We start from the raw sequence: 23,284 nt of genomic DNA on the forward strand, positions 1-23,284 counted from the left end.
AGGTTACTGATATCCTATATAACCTCCACAACCTCAAGAAACAAAAAATATATTAACTCTAACTTTAACCTGTTACTGTTACAGGAACCGTGCTAATGTTTCACATTGACACTAGTTGTTTTATTCTCTTGGGTGTGATTATTCAGCAAGAAATCTACCTCTAATGGGTCGTATTTGAGAGTTTTCATCCATCACTCTGCGTCTCTTGGGATCCAGACTGGGAGGCAGGCTATTTCAGGGAAAGGCTGTGATAGAGTTTAATTTTTTTTTTTTCTGCCCTTTAATTCACTCTCACAGCTGAACTATTTGGCTGCTGAAGTTGAAATGCCTTTACTGCTAGTCTTTCTCCTGCCCTCTCTTTCCTCCCCGCAGCAGGGTTTCTCTGCTTTTAGTCTCTCTCCTCAAAGGCCAAGGTAGGTGTACAAGCAGTCACCTGTCAAGATTAATTAAAGCTTATGGCTGCTGATTGGTACCAGGGAATAATCCTGCTCGCCACTGGCCTGGGACACAGCCTCCACAGTGACCTTGTGTTGGATTTCACACTGACTCTGGGACAGGAATAATAGGTGTGGCACCCCTACACATCCACAACTGTGCAGCCTTCTTAATCCAGAGCACTATGGCCAGACCCTATTGTACTCAGAGGATTACATGTATATCATTAGTAGGTGGCTCAATGCCTCAGAGGTCTCCAGTAGTCATGCTCATTGGCCATGTATGGTGTGCTTTGTAAAACATGTAATACACTGATTTTCTTGTAGCCTCAGGCACCAAAGGATTCAAACACACTGAACAGAAATGAAGAGGGAGGCGGCGAATAACAAGTGTGGCAGAGGTTTTAAAAAATATATCAATACAATCTCACACTCTCCCTCCCTCATCTCCCTCCTTTCACTGTCTCTCTCTGTTATGCGTACATCAAGACTTGAAGAGAGAGGAAAAAAAAAAAAAAACATCTGCCCAAGAGATCACATTAACTCTGACCCTATTTCTTTTGAAATGCTGACATGACATTTCATGAATGTTCATGAAGAAAGTAGCTGGAAAAGTTAAATGGGCCGTGAACTAATATCATCAGAAAATGTCATTACTAGTTGGGATATTTGAGCTAGTCCTAAAACGTAATTTAATGTCACAAATGGAACTTTACCACTTTGACACACTGAAACTGAGTTTCTCATTGGGACTGACCTTCTTCTTCTGACATTGTTAAAGCACTATTTCACTTTGGCCGAGCATTTTAACTTTCAGCATGTTGCTCAGGGGCAGTTAACTGCTAACTTTAGCTACACAGGTCATCCACTGTCATGTTCCCCGTTACCCTACTTTTCAAAGCTGCAAATTGCAAACAGGCAAAATTACCTCTTCAAATGTATGATCTGTGAGGTGTGATGTCAAAAAGTACTGCTCAGATCTACTTTTCTTGCTTGTTGTAATAAATTGATTTCTCAAAATCAAAACTGTTCAATGTAATGAGAAGGACCTTCACACAAACACAAAACAGATGGCTACAAAGTTACTGCATATTCAATGCAGTCTTTTAATCTTTAAGTCTTTTTAATCATTTCAGTCTTGGCGGCCATCATCAGCCAAATGATGTAACGATGATCAAACGTTTGCAGGTTATTTCACAAAGATTAAAAGAGTGGACTGAACACGCAATTAGTCTGAAACCATCCCTATTTTGTCATTATGCATATCCTTTTAGTACCTTGCACTTGATTTGTCACTGACCAAGGCACCTTGAAACTTTATAAAGTGAGCAATTTTTACAAAGTGACTCCTAAGAGAACTTTATAAACTAAATATTACCCGACAAGAAGTCTGTCACCATGCAAGCAGTCCCAAAAGGCTCCACTAAAGCACAGTTGAGATTTGAGCTAAATACTAACATTAACATGTTTACAATGATAATGCTAGAATGCTGATGTTTAGCAAGTAATATTTACCATCCAAGTTTTCTGTGTTAGCATGTTGACATTTATAAACTAGCACTAAATACAAAGTGAAGCTGAGCCTTATGGGAATGTCATTAGTTGTGCAGGTATTTGGATATAAACCAGACAAATCAAAATCTGGCTTGATGATGGCACAAGATAAAAAACTGGGGCATCACCATAGTGATTAGAATGTATCCTGAGAGGGACATGAGTGTTTGTACCAAATTTCATGACAATCCATCAAATAGTTACTGAGAGATTTCACATAAAACCACAAATGTCAAACTAATGTTGGCACTCAAGGGAAAGTCAAGAGATCACCAAAGTTAGTAAAATACATCCTGATGGGAACATGAATGTCTGTATAACTGAACAATCCAGTAGTTGTTGAGATATTTCAGTTTGAACCAAAGAGGAGAACCAACCAACCAACATTGCTATCCCTAGAAAATTGCATTACAAGGGTATTCAGCACTAGTGTCTACTCCTCAGACATCACTGTGTATTCCTCAATATTTTCTAATGTTCTTTTTTTACTTTTGTGTTTTTTTCAGATCCTGGCAATTATTTCCATTCTCTTCATTGTGTTGTCCACCATTGCCTTGTCTCTGAACACCCTTCCAGAGCTGCAGGACACAGATGAGTTTGGTCAAGCAACAGACAATCCACAACTGGCTCATGTGGAAGCTGTGTGTATTGCCTGGTTTACTATGGAGTACCTGCTCCGTTTCCTCTCCTCCCCCAACAAGTGGAAGTTCTTTAAGGGTCCTCTGAATATTATTGACCTGCTGGCCATCCTGCCATACTACGTCACCATCTTCCTCACAGAATCCAACAAGAGCGTGCTGCAATTTCAGAATGTCCGTCGAGTGGTTCAGATTTTCCGGATCATGCGTATCTTGCGTATTCTGAAGCTGGCCCGTCACTCCACAGGTCTTCAGTCTCTGGGTTTCACTCTAAGGAGGAGCTATAATGAGCTGGGCCTGCTCATCCTTTTCTTGGCCATGGGCATCATGATATTCTCCAGTCTGGTTTTCTTTGCAGAAAAGGATGAAGAGGACACCAAGTTCAAAAGCATCCCAGCTTCCTTCTGGTGGGCTACCATTACTATGACCACAGTGGGCTATGGAGATATCTACCCAAAAACTTTACTGGGAAAGATAGTTGGGGGTTTGTGCTGTATCGCCGGAGTACTGGTGATAGCCCTGCCCATCCCCATCATTGTAAATAACTTCTCTGAATTCTACAAAGAGCAAAAGAGGCAGGAGAAAGCCATTAAAAGAAGGGAAGCCCTGGAGCGGGCAAAGAGAAATGGTAGCATTGTGTCTATGAACATTAAAGATGCATTTGGCCGCAGTGTTGAACTCATGGATGTAATGGTGGAACAAGGAGGTGAACAGAAAGAGAAGGTGCATGATAATCATGTGTCTCCTAATCTGCAGAAAGGGACACCCAAACTCAAGTCACAGACCAGCCACAGCAGCCCCACAAAGACCCTGGAGTCAAGCTACCAAGAGCAGGCCAAGCCATCTAGCAGCCCTCAGCATCTCAGTGCACAGAAACTGGAGGAGATGTATAACAAAATGGCCAAGACCCAGTCACAACCCAACCTCAACAGCAAAGAAAAAGGGCTGCAGCCCTCAGCAGGTAGGCAGAGAGCTGAATTTGAGATGGGAAATATCCCCACTGAAGCCATCTCAAGCACAGGGGAGGCAGTGACAGATATGAGGAGCATGTCCAGCATTGACAGCTTTATTAGCTGTGCCACTGACTTTCCCGAGAGCTCTCGCTTTTCCCACAGTCCCATCAGCAACGTGCCAGGGAGGGTCAGCACCAACCCCAGCTTGGAGCCTACCTTGGAGAATGAGCATGAAGGATCCCAGGGCACCACTACACCCCTGACAGGACGAGGCACCAAGTCTAGTGCGTATTATGACAGCCCCAAGGGTGTGCGCTTCAACAACCCACGCCGCTCACTCAAGGTCAACTTCAGAGACAGTGAGGATTCGGGGACAAGGGCCTTCTCAGACAGCTCGTCAGTCCAGAGCCCAGAGGTGTCCATCTACACAACAGCAAGCAGCAGGACACCTACCAAGAGCCCAGAGAATTTACCGCCCAGCATCTTCACATTCCATGATGCATCCATCAATAAGTTCATTGATGCTGACACAGATGAGGAGGAACACCTGCACGATGGTTCGGGCACCAACCCATCCCAAAGACTCCTGGAAAAAGCCAGCCCCAAGTTTGGCCATCACGCCAGCTTCCAGCAGGGGTCCAACCACACAGAGGGCATCCAGAGGAAGCTGGGTAACAGCACACTGCCGTTAGAAGGGCAGGAGAACCATGTGGCTCAGGAACTACAGCCACTTCAGGGAGAGGAGAGTCACTCTAATGCTTAAAGTTACAATATGTGAGAGACCACGGAGGAGACAGACAGGAAGGGAGGAAGCAAAAAAGAACTTCCCAAAAATATGAAAGGCACTGATAACATTTGCAGGAACATTTAAAGAATTACCAGACAAAATACTTATCCCATGAGAGTAGAATAATTGTGGAAGATGGGAAAGATTTTTGTGTTCTGCTCTCAAACTTACTCTGACCAAGGACTCCTTAAAGAATTTACTCAGCAGAGGATTCTGATCTAACAGGTTTTAAAAATGGCAAGGAATGTCCGTCTGATAATTTTTACTATTTATACATTTGTTTTGCCCAGATTATCATCTAAAAATTACAACCTAGTTCTAAGAGTACAGAATATCATTTTTATAACCAAAAACCTATTTTTCTGACACCCCTGGATAAAGCCACTAGCAAAGGCTGTCCAATCAGTAGCAAACCACAGAGGGCATTGAAACGTGCCACTGCAAACTGGGAAACATATTGAAGTTGGGATAGTTCGAGTAACTATGTTGTAGTATAAAGGGGGAACATGCATTTTTCTTTAAGTGATGATTGTACAGTGTATAATTATGGCATTACAAACATGCTGGGAAAATGTATAGTTTGCTTCCTTTAACGTCCTTCCTCAAAACTGGCCTTAGTTCATGTTCTCAGATGTTTTACGTTTGTGTTTGTATGAGTGAGAAACACAGGCAGAGGCACAGAGGGAGAGCACACAAGTGTGTGCAGTAATTATCCTTCAGTATATTTATTGTTGTGTATCGTTATTGGTCTCTTGTCTTAAGCGTGAACTTGAGGAGAATCAAGTGTTTCAGTCTGTTTCTTTTCAACAGGAGTTTAGTGTCTTGCTCGTCATCATTTCTTTTTCTTTTTCTTTTTTTTACTGCACAGCATACATTTAGACAACACAGAGACACTGTGAGGCTGCATCCTTGGATTTTTGTCCTTGTTCCCATTGTGTCGGGCTGCTGGCAAGAGAGAGTACCTTAAGATGACAGTTATTTTTATGATGAACACAGAAAAAAAGAGGACCGTTTTTTTCTTGTTTGACCATATATTTTGTTTGTTTCTAAATGTTTGCGCGTGTCCCTCAGATTGGTGTAATCAAAATTTGTTTTTGAATCTGGAGAAAATCAAAAAGTCTTACGCTAGTTCAAAAACTCTCTTAAAGGTGTGTCGGAGTTGTCATTCCTATTGTAGCTGATAAACTTAACTTCATATAAAATGACAGAGCTTATGAGTTTCACTACGGCTGGAAAGACAGCACTGAAAATCACAAAGATTCTCTATGTTGAACTTTCAGTTTTGTAGGAGTGTGAATATTGTACATGTAAGACTACAACAGTAGAATATAACAAAAACACACATTTATTGTACAAGGTAAAGAACGAAAATAATTTATATTTTTAAGATATTTTCTAAAAGAATGGACTCTTAGACAAACTATATTGTGCTAATCTCATAGTTTTGCATTTCAATTATGTACTGCATTATTTTGATGGAGTTGCATTTATTAGACAATATACTATAGTAGATAAATTTGTATTGTTTGCTACTGTCTCCCTGTTACTGTCTGTCCCTCTATCCTTTGTGCAATGTGAAGAACCAAAGAATTGTTCTTTCTGATAACTCATACAGATGGTAGTAACTTTTAATGTTTTCTCTCAAAATGTTAGAAATTTAAGCATTCCTTTTCTAAACGGCAGAATCTGACATATTTCAGGGAGCCATACTTGCTCGTTCAGTACAAACATGTAATCTGGAGAATGCACAGATGACAGGACTGGCATCTGAGGAAGATATCTGTTGACAGAGGATCAAAAAAAAAGAAGAAGAAGTTGGAAGGAAAATGAAGAGGGAAAACAGAGCACTTTATTTTACAGCCATTTTTGAAATTTAATTTGATTATTTACACACTGTGGATCTTGGCAAGTGGTTTGTTTTCAGAAATCCAAAAACATTATGCTCGTGTGAGTTCACATGACATCTCTTCACGAACATAAAGCCACCTCGCAGCTACCTACAGCTTGGCCACACAAGCAGCATGGAGGTACATCGTGTGTCCGTGGGCCGCTTTAGTTCAACCAAATATCCTGCATCCTGCTTTTCTGTATGCACCTGACTCCAAACACATGACCAGTCTGGGTGTTGATCATCTGGTGCTCTCGTGCTCTTTGCTACATTAATCATGCAAGCATGTTTTTATAACATTATTAACTCTACAACATATCATGCAAGCATGCAACAAAGCATCTATTTTAGTAGTGAATCTTTATGCTTAAAAAAGTAGTATTTACTCTGTACGGTTGTTTGCAATCATTAGACATAATATGAGTTAGATATTTCTGTGCCTTTGCTTTTAACAAACGCCCGCCCTGCACACTGTATCTGTCGCTGTGCCCTGTCTAATGGAGCCTGAATGACAATTAAAGAAACTGTACAGCAAATAAACACATGGAGAACTGGGTCATCATGCAACCACTCATATATTACACATCCACAACCCTTCCTCCAATGTCTTAACACCTAAAATGCACTAAACATTTACATAAAAAAAGGCCCAGTCCAAACAGGTGCAGACTCACTCAGTAGAGTGAACGACCACTGTTTCCATGGTGATGGTTGAGATGACTGGATAGCTCACATTTGATGCAAGCAAGTAGCCTAATTTGTAGAGATGGAGTCCTTAAAGACTCAAATAACATATTTGAAAATACGCACAGGGTTTGCATTCTGTTCATTGGTTCATTCATCTCTTTTTTTTTTTCTCCTCACCAGTGGCTTCAGTCTGCTGGGGCTTGGATTATTAAAGAAATGATGTAAACAGAACACTAGATTTTGGGCCATCATTCCTTTATGTCACCCTTTCTTTTTCATAGAAACACGCACGCACTGCAGCAAATTACAAAAGAATAGAGAACAGCCCGACCGCCGTAGCGTATGCCTGAAACTAAGGTGCTGCTGCTGCGATGTATATGTTCACTTCAGCTGCTTATTCGCGTGGAGAAAACGGGTGTGAGATGTGAATGGAATAGGAAGAAGCAGCATGTGACAGAGGGAGCAGTGCAGGCAGAGCTGTCAGCCTGATTAAACCTGACATTCCTAATGATGGCTGTAGCACTCTGCTCCCTCACCTCATGTCCAACTTCAGCCCGAATAACTTTTTCACTCAGACAACATGATCATTCGAAACACTGTTTGTGAGCTCTTCTTTGCTCTTTTGATGGAGTAGAGCATTCCTCAGGCAAGAAGGCTTCCATCATATTCTGTCTATAAGAAACTAAGTTGCCGAGCCAGATTAGGCACATGGTGTGTGTGTGTTTTTCCATTACAAGGAGTGCCCTTGTGTTTCAGTCTTTTGTGCAGAATGACAATGCAAAAGTGGCAGTTCCTTTTGAGGATGTGTTCATTTCTGCAATTCTATAAATATCATCTCGGGCACTCAAAGGGAGGGTCTGGGCCAGCAGGAAAAGGCTCAGTTACAGCGATGTCTTTGGCCAGACGGTGTCATGGAGTCCTGAGGAAAAACTTTGTAACTAAAGAGTCTGGCAAACATGGGGCTACTGGGGCTCACAGGAAACTATTCAAGCAACCACTGGTGTGTGGGATTTGTTGCAGCCCAGCCCTTAATGCTGCATGGTAATGGGATAAAAATGTCAAACTGACAAATGGTCGTATGACTTTCACTGTTGAAAGCACTAGAAACAGAAGAAAAGACTAGATAGGTGAGAAAAAGGGAGGGTGTGTTACACAGTGAAGAGTGGGGATTCATTAATATTCATCACACAACAGTCAGACGCACAGTAAACACTGAAAAATCTTTGGAATTGAGCCTCTCATCTTAGTGGACTTACCAAAATAAGCCATAGTCTATTTAAATGGTTACAACTATTTTCTCCTTTGGATGAATGTCCTTATTGCTTTTTATTTCTTTTTTTCTTGTCTTCTGAACTGCACTTTATTTATTTTTTCTGAATTGAATTCTCTGCTGTCTAGCAAGCATGCAGATAAAAATGTCAGCATACAAATTAAACACACTGGTTCAAATCCAATTTCCAAAAGCACAAGTTCTAATGTTATAAAGTAACATTTTTTTCTTTCTAAGCACAATATGCCACACAAGAGGTTTAAGCCAAATACAGACACATAATTCTTTTTTTTTTCCAAATCTTCCCCCTTCTTCAGGGAACAAATCACCTCTGTTCAGCTCACACAGGTCTGTATGCTGCCCTTACTGTGTCTGGGGAAATGTTTGTTTTGTAAAGTTTCATACTTTGTACCAGTTGACTTTGTAGAATATTATCTTTGTGATTTCCTGTTGTTCAACGCATGTAGCGCTATTAAAAAACTTTGTCACACTGAACTTGTAGATATCATCTAAGGAGCTATAGGAAAAAAAAATGTCTATGATGAGCAATTTTGAAGCAATTTTACTGACTGATGCTTAATAAAAGACAATACTCCAGAGTTGGTCCAGTGGGATTCACTTTTATCAACTGAAATGAGTTTTTGTGCAACCACTGAATACATAATAACGGGACTGTGATACATGAGAGCAAGCTGGTGAGATTGTGCAATGACTGAGCTGGTGCTAGAGACGACACCTTAGACAACAGCATCCTCCAGTGGTATGTTCTGTATTAAACAAGTGTCAGGATAAATACCAAAGGTAACTACTTAAAATGACACATTTTGGCTCATTAAACATTGACATTGACCTGTGACCGTTAGCCTACTTTGTTATACTGTGTCCTACTATAAAAGTTATTACATTTCGGTCAGTTACCCATTTTGGGTCCCTGTTATTTTAAGGGTTGTAATGATGCAATGTTACAATCAATATCAGTCCGATTCTCTTGCAGAGCAGCCGTCACATTCCCACTTGTTATGTTACATTACATCATGGATGGCTACACCGTGACCACTGTTTTGAAGAGGATTACATCACAGTCAATGCCAGTCACAACTTCAGGCTTTTCCCAAGACACAAACCATCTTAACTTCCATAAAATGCAGCAAAAAACTTGACAAAACCACTAAAGCCTGCGTCACAAGTACAGTAAGATGTTTCAAAACAACAAACTGAGATGTAACAGAAGATAAAGAATGCTTTTCTAAAAATGTGAGTTTAAGAAGAATGCTAAATAGTAGGGATTTGTGCACACGTGCTAAGCAGTTTATCACCTTAACATTTTACTCAGAGTTGGATAATCTGCCTCACATAATGGATCAGAAATAACTTTCTATAACAGATGAAAGGAATGTCTATGTAATAGGTGCTAGTCATGGATAAAATTCTAAAAATATCGTACTTGTGTAAAAGCAGTTTACTGTGGTCAATTGTTGCAGAGGCAAAGATCTTAAATAAATGTCAAACGCAGCTCAGAGTAAAAGTTATGAGTTAATATTTACATAAGCGAATATTGTTCATTAAAGGCAGCTCTGAGAGGACAAATGAAACTTAAAGTTAAACCTCCTCTCAGCTGATTAACCACAAGCTGTAAATGTATTATTGAAATCAAAATATGATTTACTACAAATCATATAAGAATGCAATTGGCTTATAGACTGTGAGTATAAAAGCTAAAAACAGTACTGACGAACAAATGTGGTCTTTGGGTCAAATATTTACAGGTAAAAGAAAAAGAACTAGCAGAGTACGAAGAAAAGTAAAGCAGGTAATAGAAAAGATTCAGAAGCACTTATTTTAAATACAACTGGCATCTTCACATCTTAGGATGTAGCGAAAAAAATGCTCCAACAGTAAAAAGTGTAACTAGCAATATTCACTTCCATCCACCTTCAAGTGACACTGAACATCTTGTGGAGATACTTGTTAAACTGAGGCCCCTCTGGCCTTTCAACACTAGACACCACTCTGAGGTCTGTGGAAACAAAATAATTAAAGGCCAGTCTCGTCTGAGTCAGAGTCCACTGCACAATTACACAATATTTTGATGTAAGAGGAGTCACAGCCAAATCCTGAGAAACAGAAAATACAAGAGGCACTACATATTTTTGACCAAACTGCTAGAAGCCACAGTTCTTTCATTTTTAAAGGTAGGTTGACATTTTTTCAAGTCTGTCTTAAAATTACTGGTATGCTACTGCTAAAAGCTACTGATAACTGTAATCAGTGGTTTTGAAGAGATCCCTCTTCTGCAACAAAAAGCATTCTGCAGCCTGAGTTAGACAACTCAAGTATGACTTTTTAACCTTTCACATTGAAAAAAATGTCCTTCAAGCATAACAGGCGTCAGAATTAACATGAAAGCATATACACCTGGGGTCTGTGGTCACTTGGGTCCTTATGTATGAAGCTAATAGGGAGGAAAGCAGCTGCAGTGTTTGTTTTGAAGGTGTTTGTGCCAAGCTGTTATCTGAACTGATTCACAAATAACAAGTTATTGGTTAAATAAGTAATAATATGGCCTGTTCAGGCAATCACAGGCGCTCATTATGGGATCAATGCTGACATATGTATATGTCTCTCTCAACTTGTCATAAAAGATAGTGTTATGTGCAGCCTTTGGCTCTGGACCTGAGTGTTATCTTAATCCCTGCTTCACTTTTACTCAGCCACTGATTATGAAGGAGTTATGAATGCGCACGGGTTGTTCAGTCAGCTCCTCAGTCATCAGACAAAAAGCCCTTCTATTGGTGGCCACCATCAGTCTGCCTCATAATCCGGCACACACAAGTTATATAAAATGGCCATCCAATCCAATCCCCACATCACACAGAGAAACAACTAATACTCAAAGCTCGACGGTCTGCTTGTGTGGTTCTGTAACTTCTGGGACTGGACTGGAGCATCATGATCTTTATAGTGGACCTGCTGCTGATGCTCATCGACCTAACCTACTCCATCCTGACCGCGATTGTCCAAACTTTCCTCCGGCCGAGGCTCAAGTGCATCGATGGGGAGCTCTGTCTGATAACGGGAGCAGGGGGCGCGCTGGGTCGGCTCTTCGCCCTGGAGTTTGCAAAAGAGGGTGCGCGCCTGGTGCTGTGGGACTGCGACGCTGCAGCCAACGAGCAGACCGCCAAGCTGGCGCGGGAGACGGGAGCCGAGGTGCACGCGTACACCGTGGACCTGTCCAAGCGTCAGAGCATCTACGAGACGGCGGGCAGGGTGAGAGCGGAGGTCGGGGACATCTCCATATTGGTCAACAACGCGGGCGTGGTGGCTGGGCGGAGGCTGCTAGACTGTCCCGACGAGCTTTTGGAAAGGACTCTGCTGGTGAACTGCCACGCGCTATTTTGGGTGAGACTTGACGCACACCTTTTCTACGCACAAATACCTGTGCAAACCGTGAAAACTCCACCTCACAGACGCAGAGCTGACGTGATCTACCAGTCTGACACGACTTACATAACACATATTCATCTGCGGTCGTCCCCTCTGGCTCGGGTCAGTGCTTGTGCACTGATGCGTGAAGGGATCAGAGCAGCCTGTGCCAAAGCAGAGCCGGTGCACCACATCACAGTAGAGATGTCCTTAACAAGTGAGGGTGGGGAGGGGTGAGGGGTGGATAACCTTATATCCACTCATCCACAGAATAATAGGAGCCCACGCGAGCCCACCAGAAAAGAGAGCATGTGATTCTGCGCTTGATCCTCTTAAAGGCCGAGTCTCATGCTCATGCAATAAAAAGGTAAGCTCATTAGCACCAAATGCAAAGGATATCAGGGACAGACATGGAGTGTGCGGGTGGTTTCTCCATTCGTGTGGATGCGCCTTTCACACTCGAATGCACCTGATGGCACAGCGTTCCCTGTTGGGAAAAGTTGGCAGCTGCACCAGAACCTTTGATGAGGTGGGCAGAAATGAGCAGCTGATCCCCTTTTAAATCCTAATAGCCCCCATTCTCTGCGCGTTTTGTGTAGTATGTCAATGCTTATTGAAAGACAAAATTTAGGAATATTTATCATATGAGAATAGGATGAGCTTAAAGGTCTTATAACATTTTATATTTGTGGCTTCAGCATCAAGTATAGAGAAAGACCCACCTTGTGTTAAAGGGTGCATATATGCACATTCCAGAAGAAACCAATCGCTGAACAGTAAAACGGGGACTTTTGGGCGTCTGGGGCCTTGCCTGTGAGGCTAAGTTCATGCTGTTGTGAATTAATTTCAGGTGATAAATACAGGATTTATCAGTATGATCTTTCCCAACAGATGACAAAGGCCTTCCTGCCTCAGATGAAGGCAAAGAACCATGGTCACATTGTAACCATTGCCAGTGCTCTGGGACTATTCAGCACTGCCTGTGTAGAGGTAAAATGCACAATGATTAATGACCTCCTCGTGAACAAGCTGAACAGACACATCCTTTTAAAGGCACATAATGCTAACTCACTCATCAACTCATTTAAATTCGGCCACTCTGATGTTATCTGCTTTAACCTTCAGGATTACTGTGCAAGTAAATTTGGAGCTGTTGGTTTCCATGAGTCACTGACACACGAGTTGCTTGCAGAAGACTTGGATGGCATCAAAACTACTTTAGTCTGCCCTTATATTGTAGACACAGGGATGTTTGCAGGCTGTGAGATCAGGTGAGACACCATCATTCATCATGTCAAACTTTTCTGGTTAGCAAGACTAGACACAAATGGATGTTAACATTCTCCATTTCTTGTTTGATATCTTCCAGGAAGGAGCTCAAGAATCTAATTCCTCCTCTGCAGCCCCTCTACACCGTGCAGCAGTCCATGAAGGCCATTTTAGCTGAACAGCAAATGATCTGCATTCCTCGCCTCATGTACATTCCGTTCCTCACACGAGCGTAAGTACTGATCAGGTCATTTATGAAACAAAATGTGTACAGTATAAAGTGTTGGGCCCGAGAGGAAAATTAATGTGGGACTTTTGCTTTCCATCTCTAGACTACTGCCTTGGGAGGCAAACGTGGCAACATATCGCTTCATGGGAGGTGACAAATGCATGCTGCCTTTCATCAAGAATGTTGAAATGAAGACATCCAACGGCCATATCAAATCCTCCTAACACCCTTCTTATACATTTGTAAAATAATGGACCAATGCAAACACCAAAGGATCATACTATATATTCTTGATACATGAATTTGTCACCTGAAGAGAGTGTCCAGCATTTACACTTGTATGTGTTCACAGCAATATTGTACTGAGTGACTATATGTAAATGATGGGTTATTTCCAGTTATAAATGACCAGAGCTGGGAATGAAGGAGGGAAATTCCTTTTGGCAAAAATAGTTATTAACATCTATACCGGAGGCCACTAAGATTCACATACCAAGATAAATTCAGAAATACTGCAGAAATACCGAAGAGACTGCAATGGTAGCAGATCTATACAAGTGCCTCTTTTTATTCACATTAACAAACAGTGCAGAAACGAAGAGTAGACATGAACAGATCTACAGGAAACATGCAACAGAAAAATATTAAGCATCATGTTTGAGCCACAGACTACAGCCTCCATAACCGTAAAAAGGAATTCAAACATACAAAAAAAGCGCTAAATAAATCCCTCCCATATGATTCAGATGTTCGACGTTCCCACAATACTGTTGAAATTTACCTCCACTGATGCTGCTGCAGTTGTTGTTGTTATTGTTGAAATAAACTGACAATTGTAGCAGAGCTTCATATTCAAATCCTTGTTAGCCTTTGCTACACAGCAAACAAAGGGCCCAAACACAAAACAGCAATTCAGTTATGTCAACTTTTGGTCATGTCTTTAAAAACCCTTAAAAAACTTCCATCAGAGAGCACACCCTGAATTCAGGCAAAATTATTTTTCCTCTGGCAAATCCATCATGTAACTGTCAAGACAAACCAAATCTGTAAAGACTCAAGTTCAGCTGAAGCAGGTCTGTCGTGTGACCCCGCAGCCACTGTGGCTACTCCTGCAGTGTATTGTGGTCTCCTTATTATGTGAACAGCATCACATCAGTTTCAAACCAACTGCACAGTGGCTGCCTGTAAGTAGCCCTGCAGGAACTGGAGGGCTTCTGCGTTCAGACTGGTGCTCAGCATTGAAGGAACCTGCTCCAAAATAAATGGAGACGAGGAGAATAAATCACAGTTTTTTTTTTTTCTGCAACACCCCACCCCCTCCCCCAAAGCAACAACACTACATAATATTAGTTATGAAAAACAAACATACCCTTCCTGGACAGGCGGTTGAAAGCTTGTGGAGCGACTGTGCCAGCAGGATCTTGGGATTGCCGACAGCGTCTCCGATCGGGTCATGCTCCTTCCTCCCAGCGAAGGCCAGCTGTGAGAATGCCGTCTGGTAGCCCGGTGTGTCCTCGATGTCGATGAAGTGCTCGTCATCTGGGATGCTGTCATCTTCTGGTAACTCAAACAGACCAATGAGGGCCTGGAGCAGTGGGGTCCTGAACAGACACACAAACACCCAGATGATTGTTTTACTTACTGCAAAAAAATTAACCAACAACCTGCATCTTAATATGCATCACAAGAGTATTTCTAACTTGGATGTAAAACTTTGGGAACTCCATTAGAGAACTGCTACCACATTACATAATACACCTGTTTATGTTTTTCACATAAAACTATGTAAAAGCTTGGTGAAATCGGACTTGGACGACAGGTTAAAAATTTTACAGCCATTTTGGACTCGAATTGTAAAGGTGAGTTTAGCAAAACGCTTTGATCAAAACATTAAAATCAACCAAGAAGTGTCATTTCTAAAACTTTCTACTATGAAATCAACTTGTAATGACTCCCTTTTAATCAGGGATACCCTAGCTATAACATTTAACTACAATATATGCACTGATGTCTACTAGAAAAAATAGATATTCTAAATCATAGTGATGCATACTGAGAATTTATTAACAAAGCTTCACTGCCCTAGCAATCATGAATCTAACCTCAACAACTGACTTCTATTATTTAAAATCCATCCATCTGAAAACAGTGCTGTTTGAGATAAAACATGATTGATCTGATATTAAAGGTCCTGCACACTATGGGTGTGTAAGGGGCTTTAACCTAGTAATGGTATGAAGCATAGAGAGGCAATAGTTGTGTTTCCATTCAGCCACTTCCTTACCAGATTTTAGTGTACTCTGTGTCCATCATAGCAGGACACTCAGTGAGGATTTTTGTAATGCCAACAGCACAGATCTTCTTCTCAACTGCTCCAGACACTTTCTGAACTTCTGGAATAACTATTTTTTCCAACACCATACCAAACATTCTGCAATACAAAAAACACACAGGATTAATACATTTTGCCACTGATCTTCTGCATGAAAACACACTGGAAACCTGCAAAGGCACTGGGATCAGGAAACTATTGTGGGGTATACTTCTACTACAGACTGGATAGAGGAATCAGCTTTATGACACAATGAAATTTCACAGCAAAATGAGAGGCAGTATTACTCACTATAATTATGCATATAGTAAATTGGTATAAAATATGGTTGCAGTTGTTAATCAGGATGAAAAGATGCTGGCTAGAAACACATTCTTTTTCACCATTAAACTGGGTTGGCTGTGAAATGTATTGTAAATACTGGGAATCCATTCTTTACAAGAAGCTACCTTTCAAGTTTAAACAGGCTGAGTGTTTAAAATGTCTTGCTCCTGGAAAACTGAGCTTCTTTGCAGTGAACAAGATGAGTTTAAATATCTCCAGGTCCCATCCCATTCAAAGAGTCAGTCAGCTTATGAATCTTTTGAGCATTAAGGTCAATATAACTTGTGATGTTCCCACTGCCTGAATGCTGCACTGATGGACAAACCACCTAAATAACTGCTGTCAGATATCAGCCTTCTGTCAACATCTTGTGGTTTATATTGAAAATACACTTACTTTGGCTGGATGCTGTCAAAAATCTCCTGTAGGGCAATAGCTCCATATTTGACACAATACAAGTTGACAAACACCAAGAAACCTGTGAGGCAGAGGAAAACAAATGAAAACTTAAAACACTTAAACTAATTATTATGAGACAGCAGTTAATAATAGAGCTGATGATAACTGACACTATACTAGACTGACATCACAACCTTGCTATCAGGTCTTAAAGTTAAAAAAAAAAAAACATGCTCAGTTAACAGATTAATAGGTAAGTGATTAATAAATCTAAACAGAACAAGTGGGATAATGGTACTAACTCTTGATGAACTTGGTGGTTTTGGAGCTTTGTAGCCTCTGGAAGAGCAAAATGAAGATCTGTTTCCTGTACTGAGTGATTGATTCGCTGGAAAAAGAAAAAGTAAATCAACATGTCACAACAAAATCTGTTCAATTTCACCAGTCACTACATTTCATTACTGACCACACAACTATAATGGACTTACGGGGGCATGTGCTCTATGATGCTGTTGAGAAGGTAAAAACCTTGGTGGTCATTGGCCTTAGAGGCAATAAGCTTTTGGAAAACTCCAAGTAAACCAGGCTGAGGAGGACAGATGAGAACGCAGTATGAATACACTTGTTACAGCAAAGAAAATGGAGATAAGTTGCAGATACGTACTGTGCACAACACTGTTATCACTTACTATTTTATCTGCAGCAGAGCTGGCAATAGTGGCCCCTCCCTTTTCCAGGTAAGCCTGAAGCAGGCGCACCAGAGGGGGAATGTTCCCTGTCCGTTCCCAAAGCACAGGCTGCAGCAGGTGAGGGAATAAAGCCATGTAGGAAGAGGGAATAGAGTTGGAGTGGATCTCTAAGAGGAGAGACATCACCTGGAACACGTATGGAAGAAACTCTGTAACAGAAAACAAAGAGGATAAGTTGAGCTGCCTCTGATCAGCCATCACATGTATCAAAACATCATCTACACAAAGATAAATCAATTTTAGAAGTAAATGACACACCCTGGACATCATTCTGAAGGATTTCAGTGAAGACCGGGAAGAGAGCCTCCTCGAAGCTGCTGACAGTGGTGGGGTTGGCCTTGCAGGTGATGCGGACAGACAGGCACAGGGACTCAAACAGGTAGTGGTTAAAGTGAGGCTTGCTGGGATTCTGAAAACAGGTGACAGACATTAGAATAGTTGACAGATGTATCCCTTTACCAAGTATGTTGGTAAAATCCACCTGTTATCAATAAATAATAAAGTATGAATTACCTTGCTGACTAATAGGAGCTTATGAGTGAGCTGACCAATCAGAGTGGGAATGTAGGGAACAATGGCCTCCTGCAGCAAGGAGAAGCTGCGCATGATGGCTTTAAAAAGGAAAAAAAAAAAAAAAAAAGAAAGAAAAAGACATGATGAGACTACTTAAAATAACTGGAGTTGGTCTGACACTGACTGAGGGGAGCATTTAGTATTTAGATGACAGAGGAAAGTAAAGTTTACCTTTCATGATGTATTCATTTTCTGCAGAACCAGGAAGAGCCACAGCCTTGAACAAGTTGTTGAGCAACTGTTCAGTAAAAGGTGCCATCTCTGCAGGAGTGATACTGAAAAAACATAGAGAGAGGATGATTGGCTTCAAGTGAAAATTGTTAAATCTACTGTCTTTAATCTACTGTGATACTCACAGTGTGGTGTTGTTGGGGCCTCTCATTGTGAACAGCCTCTCCAAAGCATGAGCAGCATATGTGTGCTCCACTGTGCTCTCTGCCTGCAGGTGAGTTATCAGCAGGGGAACTGCCTGCAGCAGCTGCTCCTTAGGAAGCTGAAGGACAGAGAAGAAGTCCTCTGTGATGCATTCATTTGGCATTTTTAATCTAACAAGCTGTGGAGAAAGCAATAGCTCATACCTGGCTTCTGAAGATCATGACATACTTGATGGCATCTGCCTTCAGCACTGGGAACTCATTAACTACAGTGACAATATAAGTGCTTGCTGTTAGTTTATGTGTATTCACAAATACGTTTAGACATTACAATTTCACCACAGAAGCAAAACACATTAGAAAGCCATGTTTGGCTCCTAAAATTGCCAATATGTATGTCAATTGCTTGGTTACTTATCAAAAACGAAGATGTCTGTGAGTTAGCCATCTGTTTTAACACAAGAGACATTTAGAGCCTGTAGAGCAGATTGTGGCCTTGAAGAGTGTTCTTACCATTGGGGGATTTTAAGTCTGGGAGAATGTGATTCACAAAGAATTCAGTCAGATTCACCAACTCATTAGCTTGTGTTATTCCATGCTAGAGGGGGGAAAAAAAGACAAAACTTAAGCACTGAGCAATAATGCAAATTATATATCAAACACATCTCATGAATGTAAACTCCAGTTACAATAACCATCTAAATATTTATCTCAACTGTACCTTCTGTGTCTGAGCTTTAGATGCCAGTGATGTGACCAAATAGATGGCAGCATCTTTGTGTTTCCAGTTCTCCCCAGGGTTCTTTGCGTACTCTGTCAGCATTGAGTTCACATAGCCAGAGAAGATCGCTGTGACCGGGCCCTCAAAAAACTTACAAAGGCCTCTCACCAAGTCACATGCCGCCCTACGACGTGTGTCGATGTCTAAGGAAGGATGAGATTAAGGTTATTGTTGGCATGGTTTTGTTAACTGTCCATTATTTACCAGGCTGCAGATAATGAAATACTGAATACTAAAACTTTGAATGCAAACATTTTAATTAACCAACCAATTAACTTTGCATATGTACTTTGTACTAATCTTATATGTCAGGAGAGAAGCCTCACTGGTATTTCAAACAACAAACAAACACAGGATTTGCGGAATTACATATGTCATGTCAAGAGAGAATTACATATGCAGAGAATAATTCACATTCAAAAGGGTAATAATCAATAATTTAAATATTTACCAGATCCTTCTAGGTCTCTGCGGATATATTCCTCAGAGTTATCTTCAAAGGCCTCCTCATCTGCACCTGATTGGGTATTACAGGAATTCTGGTCAGCATCACACAGTACATAAGTACATGTCTGTGTCCAAGCAAGCAGAGCTCAGACTCAGTGAGGTACTGATAACATTTGCAGGTGTAATCTGATGTCTCAAAGAACAAAGCATTTACTTACTTCTGAACTCCATGTTGGGCACAATGACCTTCTCGCAAATGCTAGTGAGTGTGTTCTGGTCCTCAAATAGATGCTTGTAGTGTGGCCTTTCACAGACCGAAGCCAAGAACTGGATAGCATTGCTTACAAGCTGCAACAAATACGAGGTTTATAGTTAGTACAAGGAAAGTGAACTTCAAAATAGAACACAGAAACACAGTCAGGGCTCACTGCTCTCACCAGGTCATATTTGACTTCCTGGCCAGTAGAAACTAAAAGGTTCCAAATGGCAGTGACGAAGCGGGGCAGATACGGCTGGAATTCTTCATCGTACTTCTGAGCGTAAAGAGCAGCATTGTCGCAGATCTGAGACTTCAGCAGCTCCAGGAGACCTGCTTCCTCCTCATCCTGGAGAGTTGTCACAACAGAGGTACAAACAGAAGTTAAAAATCACTTTAAAATATTAAAAGTTTAAAAATGAATTGTACGGGTAGATAAGAAATACAACTCACATCCGTTTGTAAAAGTTTATTATCCAAAGTCAGTAAGCCGTGGAAATTGGTCATCCAGGTTTCCATGTTGTCTTCAAAGAACTCTGGAAGGTCCTATGTAATAATGCAGAGTACAGTCACTGGTAAATGTTTCACATCAATGATTAAACGGCTTTAAAATGAATTACTGAAGAAACAGAAGTTGACCTAACCACTGCATGGAGAAAATTCAACATTACACTTTTCTGAAAATGCTACTGCATGACTGCCTTGAGATATTTAACAATTTATCAATAATTACTATGTGATTGCATTAATGTTTGATTCAAAATAATAAATAAAAACAAACTTAGGACCTCCCCCATTTGGATGATTTGTCACTACTGATTTTATCTGATGTATATGAGGTCAAGACATAATGACTTGCACTTAAGGGCTTTAATCAGTCTTGTGGGAAAAAAATAATTCTAACATTGAAATATCAACCGTAAAGTATTTTAATCTCATTGCATGTGCTAGACTTCATTTGTTGGTGCTGACTTTTATTTTTTCATATCTTGTGTTTCTAGAAAAGCACACAAGGAGGTCTAGACTAGGCTGTCATATTTGTTGGAAAAAAGGATTAATCCTGCAGGTATGACAGAGAGTGTAAACCAAATTGAACTAACCTGGAAGTTAAGGCTGTAGAAAAGCTTGGAGATGAGTGTGAGAGAGGAGAAGAGGACCTTCAAGGCATTGACGTCTGTAGCATGAGTCTGGCATAACTCAATAGTGGCCTACAGCAAAAAAGAGAATGGATGATAAATACTTTATCATATTAGAACATTATCAATCATTTCTATATTGGGTAAATGAAACAAGTATATTGCTGTAACAATTGGTTTGCTTGTAAGTGTTGTGATAACTGCACTGAAAGTCATTACAAACCTTGAACAACTCTGTCAGTGGCAGGGCAAATGTGTCCAGTACTAGTTTTATCTCCGTCCAAAGCTCATTTGACTTGAATTCATGGCGGTACCTTGAACAGCAAAAATCAGTAAAGGCGTTTTGAAAAAATCTGTATAAAGTTCATTTAAAAAACATTTTTAAACATTTAAGTGGTGAGCTCTACCTCTTGAAGAGGGAATGTGCAGTGCGAAGCACTCCATTGATAATGTGAAAGTCTCCACTTCTGAAGCGGGTTACCATCTCAGTCAGCAGGTCGGGCCATTTTTGAGGGAAATCTTCCCTTCCTATGATACTGATGGCATCACTCAGCTGTGGAGATACATAGCATAGACAGGGGTTTGTTTGAGAATTCCTTTACACCTTCAAATCAGACCCTTTAAGCTACTGTGACATGAAAGGACGTACCTGTTTTTGGATCTGTTCAGGGCTGCTCAGCATCAAATTTACAATGTTGGCCTTGATCGCTGTTCGGTCTGTATCAGAGATTTTGTTTGGTTCATCTTCAACCTTTGGGAAAACAAATCACAAACATAGGATAAATCAACTCAGTGCACAGGTCAACAAAGCTGACACAGAAATGGCTCTGTTCACACTTTGTCATCCAAAACATTACTTTATTCAAGCTTGGCCCATACAGTGGGTGGGACAAACCATCCCAAAACACCTGACTGTCACTGCACAGTCAGGTGTTTTGGTGATGGTTAGTTGCAATGATGTGCAACTAACCATCACCTGTGACACAACATGAACAGTTGGCTTGAAATGGGGCTGAAACAGCAGTAGACTGTATACCTGTTCCATATCATGTATGCCATGTAGATCTAAATGCAAAGGCATCCATAACCACACTGAGGGAAAAGCTGTTGGCCTATACAGTTGATGTGACTGCGCACAACAACCGATCCACCTGATACACCTTACAGTTTCCACCGTAGTATGGTTTATCTATATAAAGGACTACAAACACATAGTTTGTCTTTTCTGTTCACAAATTCTCAAAAAGTAACAAATATAAATAAGGTGAAATCTGAAGTGACAACAGATATGACCTGTTCTTTATTTCAACTGGACCTGGGCACACTGTATCAACTGAACAGATGCTAGGTATGAGCTGAGTCAGTAATAACTTGTAAACTTTGATATTTAACAAGACTCACAATGCGCCAGTTTCTTTTGATGTAATTCTTGAAAGTAACAGCAGCACAGACGCGGATCACGTTGTCCTGGGACTTCTCCAGCAAAGTGAGGAGTAATAAGGGGTAGTTTTGGTTTCCCTCCACAGACTCAAGAAACTTCTCAGCTGAGAAAGAAAAATGATAAATAGAGACAAGTGAGATCACACAATCTAATAAATATGTAGAACAAACAGGTCAGTGACAGCAACATTCCTTATGAACTGCATCAAGATACACAGGTCAATGCCATGTCTTTATGCTGCATTACCTGGACGTCTGACTGTTGGGTCTGGGTCCAGTGTTTTCCTGAGGAACTCGGTGAGGGTTTGTAGGTTAGCATCATTCAGTTCCATGCTCGTAACTGAGGGCGAGAAAACCAGAGTGAACGGGTGCAAAGAGACTGACTGCCCTCCTACATATGGTTGGACTTTATGTAAATGCTGACTAATCCTGTAGACAATTTAGCAAAGCGTTATTAAAACGTGTGTATTGGTTCCTTTGCTATCACACTGCTTAAAAGTTATCCATGTGCGCTAAATTTAATTACTGAAACATTCCGTGCTGTGGTTAACACGTCTTAGTTTCACTGCCCTGTGTAACAAGTCAAAGCTAATCTTGATACTAAGTTAACAGCTCCTCTGCTAGTTCAGTCATCCATGCATTCAGACCGCCGTTTACGTTAGCTTGCTAGCGGCTAACCTAGCTAGAATGGCTACAATTTGGCATTAGCTCAGTTGGCCCCGCTGACTCCAGATCGGTTTATGCAGTCTAATGTCTAAGCTAGCAGGCTAAAGGTTGTTTGGTCCCCTGTAAGTTTAAATATAAGCACATGGTGATCGGGATATTGCATAAACTGAGTCATATATAAAGTTTAAGTTATATTTGACGGAATGTATCTATTGCTCCTTTGTCTCACACCAACAACATAACGTACAATACTATCAAAAGCGGCATGGAAAAGCAATGAACCCAGTTCCAGTGAATAGTCTGATCCAGCAGCCGGTCTCCTCCAAGTCTGTCAGCCCGCTAATGCTAGCACTAGCTTGCTAATGTGTTCTGTGCTAACCAAAAAGTTAGCTAATTCCCGAACACTGCGTATTTACTCGCGAGATGCTGGACTACGATCCAATTTACAAGTCTGAATTTTGAATTACTGGATATGTTACATGTTAAAGTGATGGAACGTCTTACCGTTACAGTGAATTTCAGTCAAGATGGGATGGGGAGGCACTATAGACCGACCAGACGTGTTCGCCGTGCCAGCTTTCAAACGTCTGGAGCAAAAGGAACTGCGCGGTCAGTATACTGCGCAAGCGCACATGTCAGGCGAAAGCTGTAAGACACACCCCTTGCTTGGTCTCT

General features: G+C 41.0%; 3 protein-coding genes across 4 annotated transcripts in view; 2 read left to right on the forward strand and 1 right to left on the reverse strand.

The window, feature by feature from the left end:
* The window catches only part of LOC108886452 (potassium voltage-gated channel subfamily B member 1), a 39,004-nt gene extending 29,579 nt beyond the window's left edge, over positions 1-9,425 (forward strand). The window contains exon 3 of the mRNA XM_018681326.2: positions 2,495-9,425. Within this exon, the coding sequence (XP_018536842.1) occupies positions 2,495-4,342 (1,848 nt within the window). The 3' untranslated portion in view covers positions 4,343-9,425. The remainder of the gene's footprint in view (positions 1-2,494) is intronic.
* Positions 4,379-13,748, forward strand: LOC108886454 (retinol dehydrogenase 10-B). 2 transcript variants are annotated; one of them, XM_018681330.2, is made up of 5 exons: positions 4,379-11,610; positions 12,526-12,624; positions 12,760-12,905; positions 13,004-13,135; positions 13,236-13,748. In XM_018681330.2, exons 1-5 carry the CDS (start codon positions 11,161-11,163, stop codon positions 13,354-13,356), a joined length of 948 nt encoding a protein of 315 aa, XP_018536846.1. In that variant the 5' UTR covers positions 4,379-11,160; the 3' UTR covers positions 13,357-13,748. The 2 variants fall into 2 exon arrangements, with proteins under 2 accessions (XP_018536846.1, XP_050930626.1); XM_051074669.1 differs by having other exon boundaries at positions 9,546-11,610; positions 12,526-12,905.
* cse1l (CSE1 chromosome segregation 1-like (yeast)) lies at positions 13,683-23,210 on the reverse strand. The gene is made up of 25 exons (XM_018681324.2): positions 23,114-23,210; positions 22,191-22,283; positions 21,905-22,047; positions 21,153-21,254; positions 20,911-21,056; positions 20,727-20,817; positions 20,468-20,575; positions 19,821-19,913; positions 19,549-19,716; positions 19,330-19,459; positions 19,116-19,181; positions 18,605-18,807; positions 18,397-18,481; positions 18,088-18,149; positions 17,866-18,002; positions 17,681-17,784; positions 17,450-17,547; positions 17,195-17,345; positions 16,877-17,085; positions 16,676-16,773; positions 16,490-16,575; positions 16,185-16,266; positions 15,417-15,563; positions 14,502-14,733; positions 13,683-14,380 (listed from the first exon to the last, which is right to left on the reverse strand). The coding sequence occupies exons 2-25, from the start codon at positions 22,273-22,275 to the stop codon at positions 14,291-14,293; spliced, it is 2,916 nt and encodes a 971-aa protein (XP_018536840.1). The 5' UTR covers positions 22,276-22,283; positions 23,114-23,210; the 3' UTR covers positions 13,683-14,290.
* Positions 23,211-23,284: the final 74 nt, after the last annotated feature.

This window comes from Lates calcarifer, linkage group LG12 (assembly GCF_001640805.2).
Source record: "Lates calcarifer isolate ASB-BC8 linkage group LG12, TLL_Latcal_v3, whole genome shotgun sequence".
Lineage (NCBI taxonomy): Eukaryota > Metazoa > Chordata > Actinopteri > Centropomidae > Lates > Lates calcarifer.

What these genes read in the sequence shown, in the direction of transcription:
- LOC108886454 (XM_051074669.1), top strand. Translation starts at nt 11,161, where the DNA reads ATGATCTTTATAGTGGACCTGCTGCTGATGCTCATCGACCTAACCTAC. An exon ending in ACTGCCACGCGCTATTTTGG is followed by an intron (nt 11,611 to 12,525) that starts GTGAGACTTGAC and finishes CTTTCCCAACAG; the next exon opens with ATGACAAAGGCCTTCCTGCC. An exon ending in ATTCCGTTCCTCACACGAGC is followed by an intron (nt 13,136 to 13,235) that starts GTAAGTACTGAT and finishes TTCCATCTCTAG; the next exon opens with ACTACTGCCTTGGGAGGCAA.
- cse1l (XM_018681324.2), bottom strand. Translation starts at nt 22,275, where the DNA reads ATGGAACTGAATGATGCTAACCTACAAACCCTCACCGAGTTCCTCAGG. An exon ending in CCCAACAGTCAGACGTCCAG is followed by an intron (nt 22,048 to 22,190) that starts GTAATGCAGCAT and finishes TTTCTTTCTCAG; the next exon opens with CTGAGAAGTTTCTTGAGTCT. An exon ending in ATCATAGAGCACATGCCCCC is followed by an intron (nt 16,576 to 16,675) that starts GTAAGTCCATTA and finishes TTCTTTTTCCAG; the next exon opens with CGAATCAATCACTCAGTACA.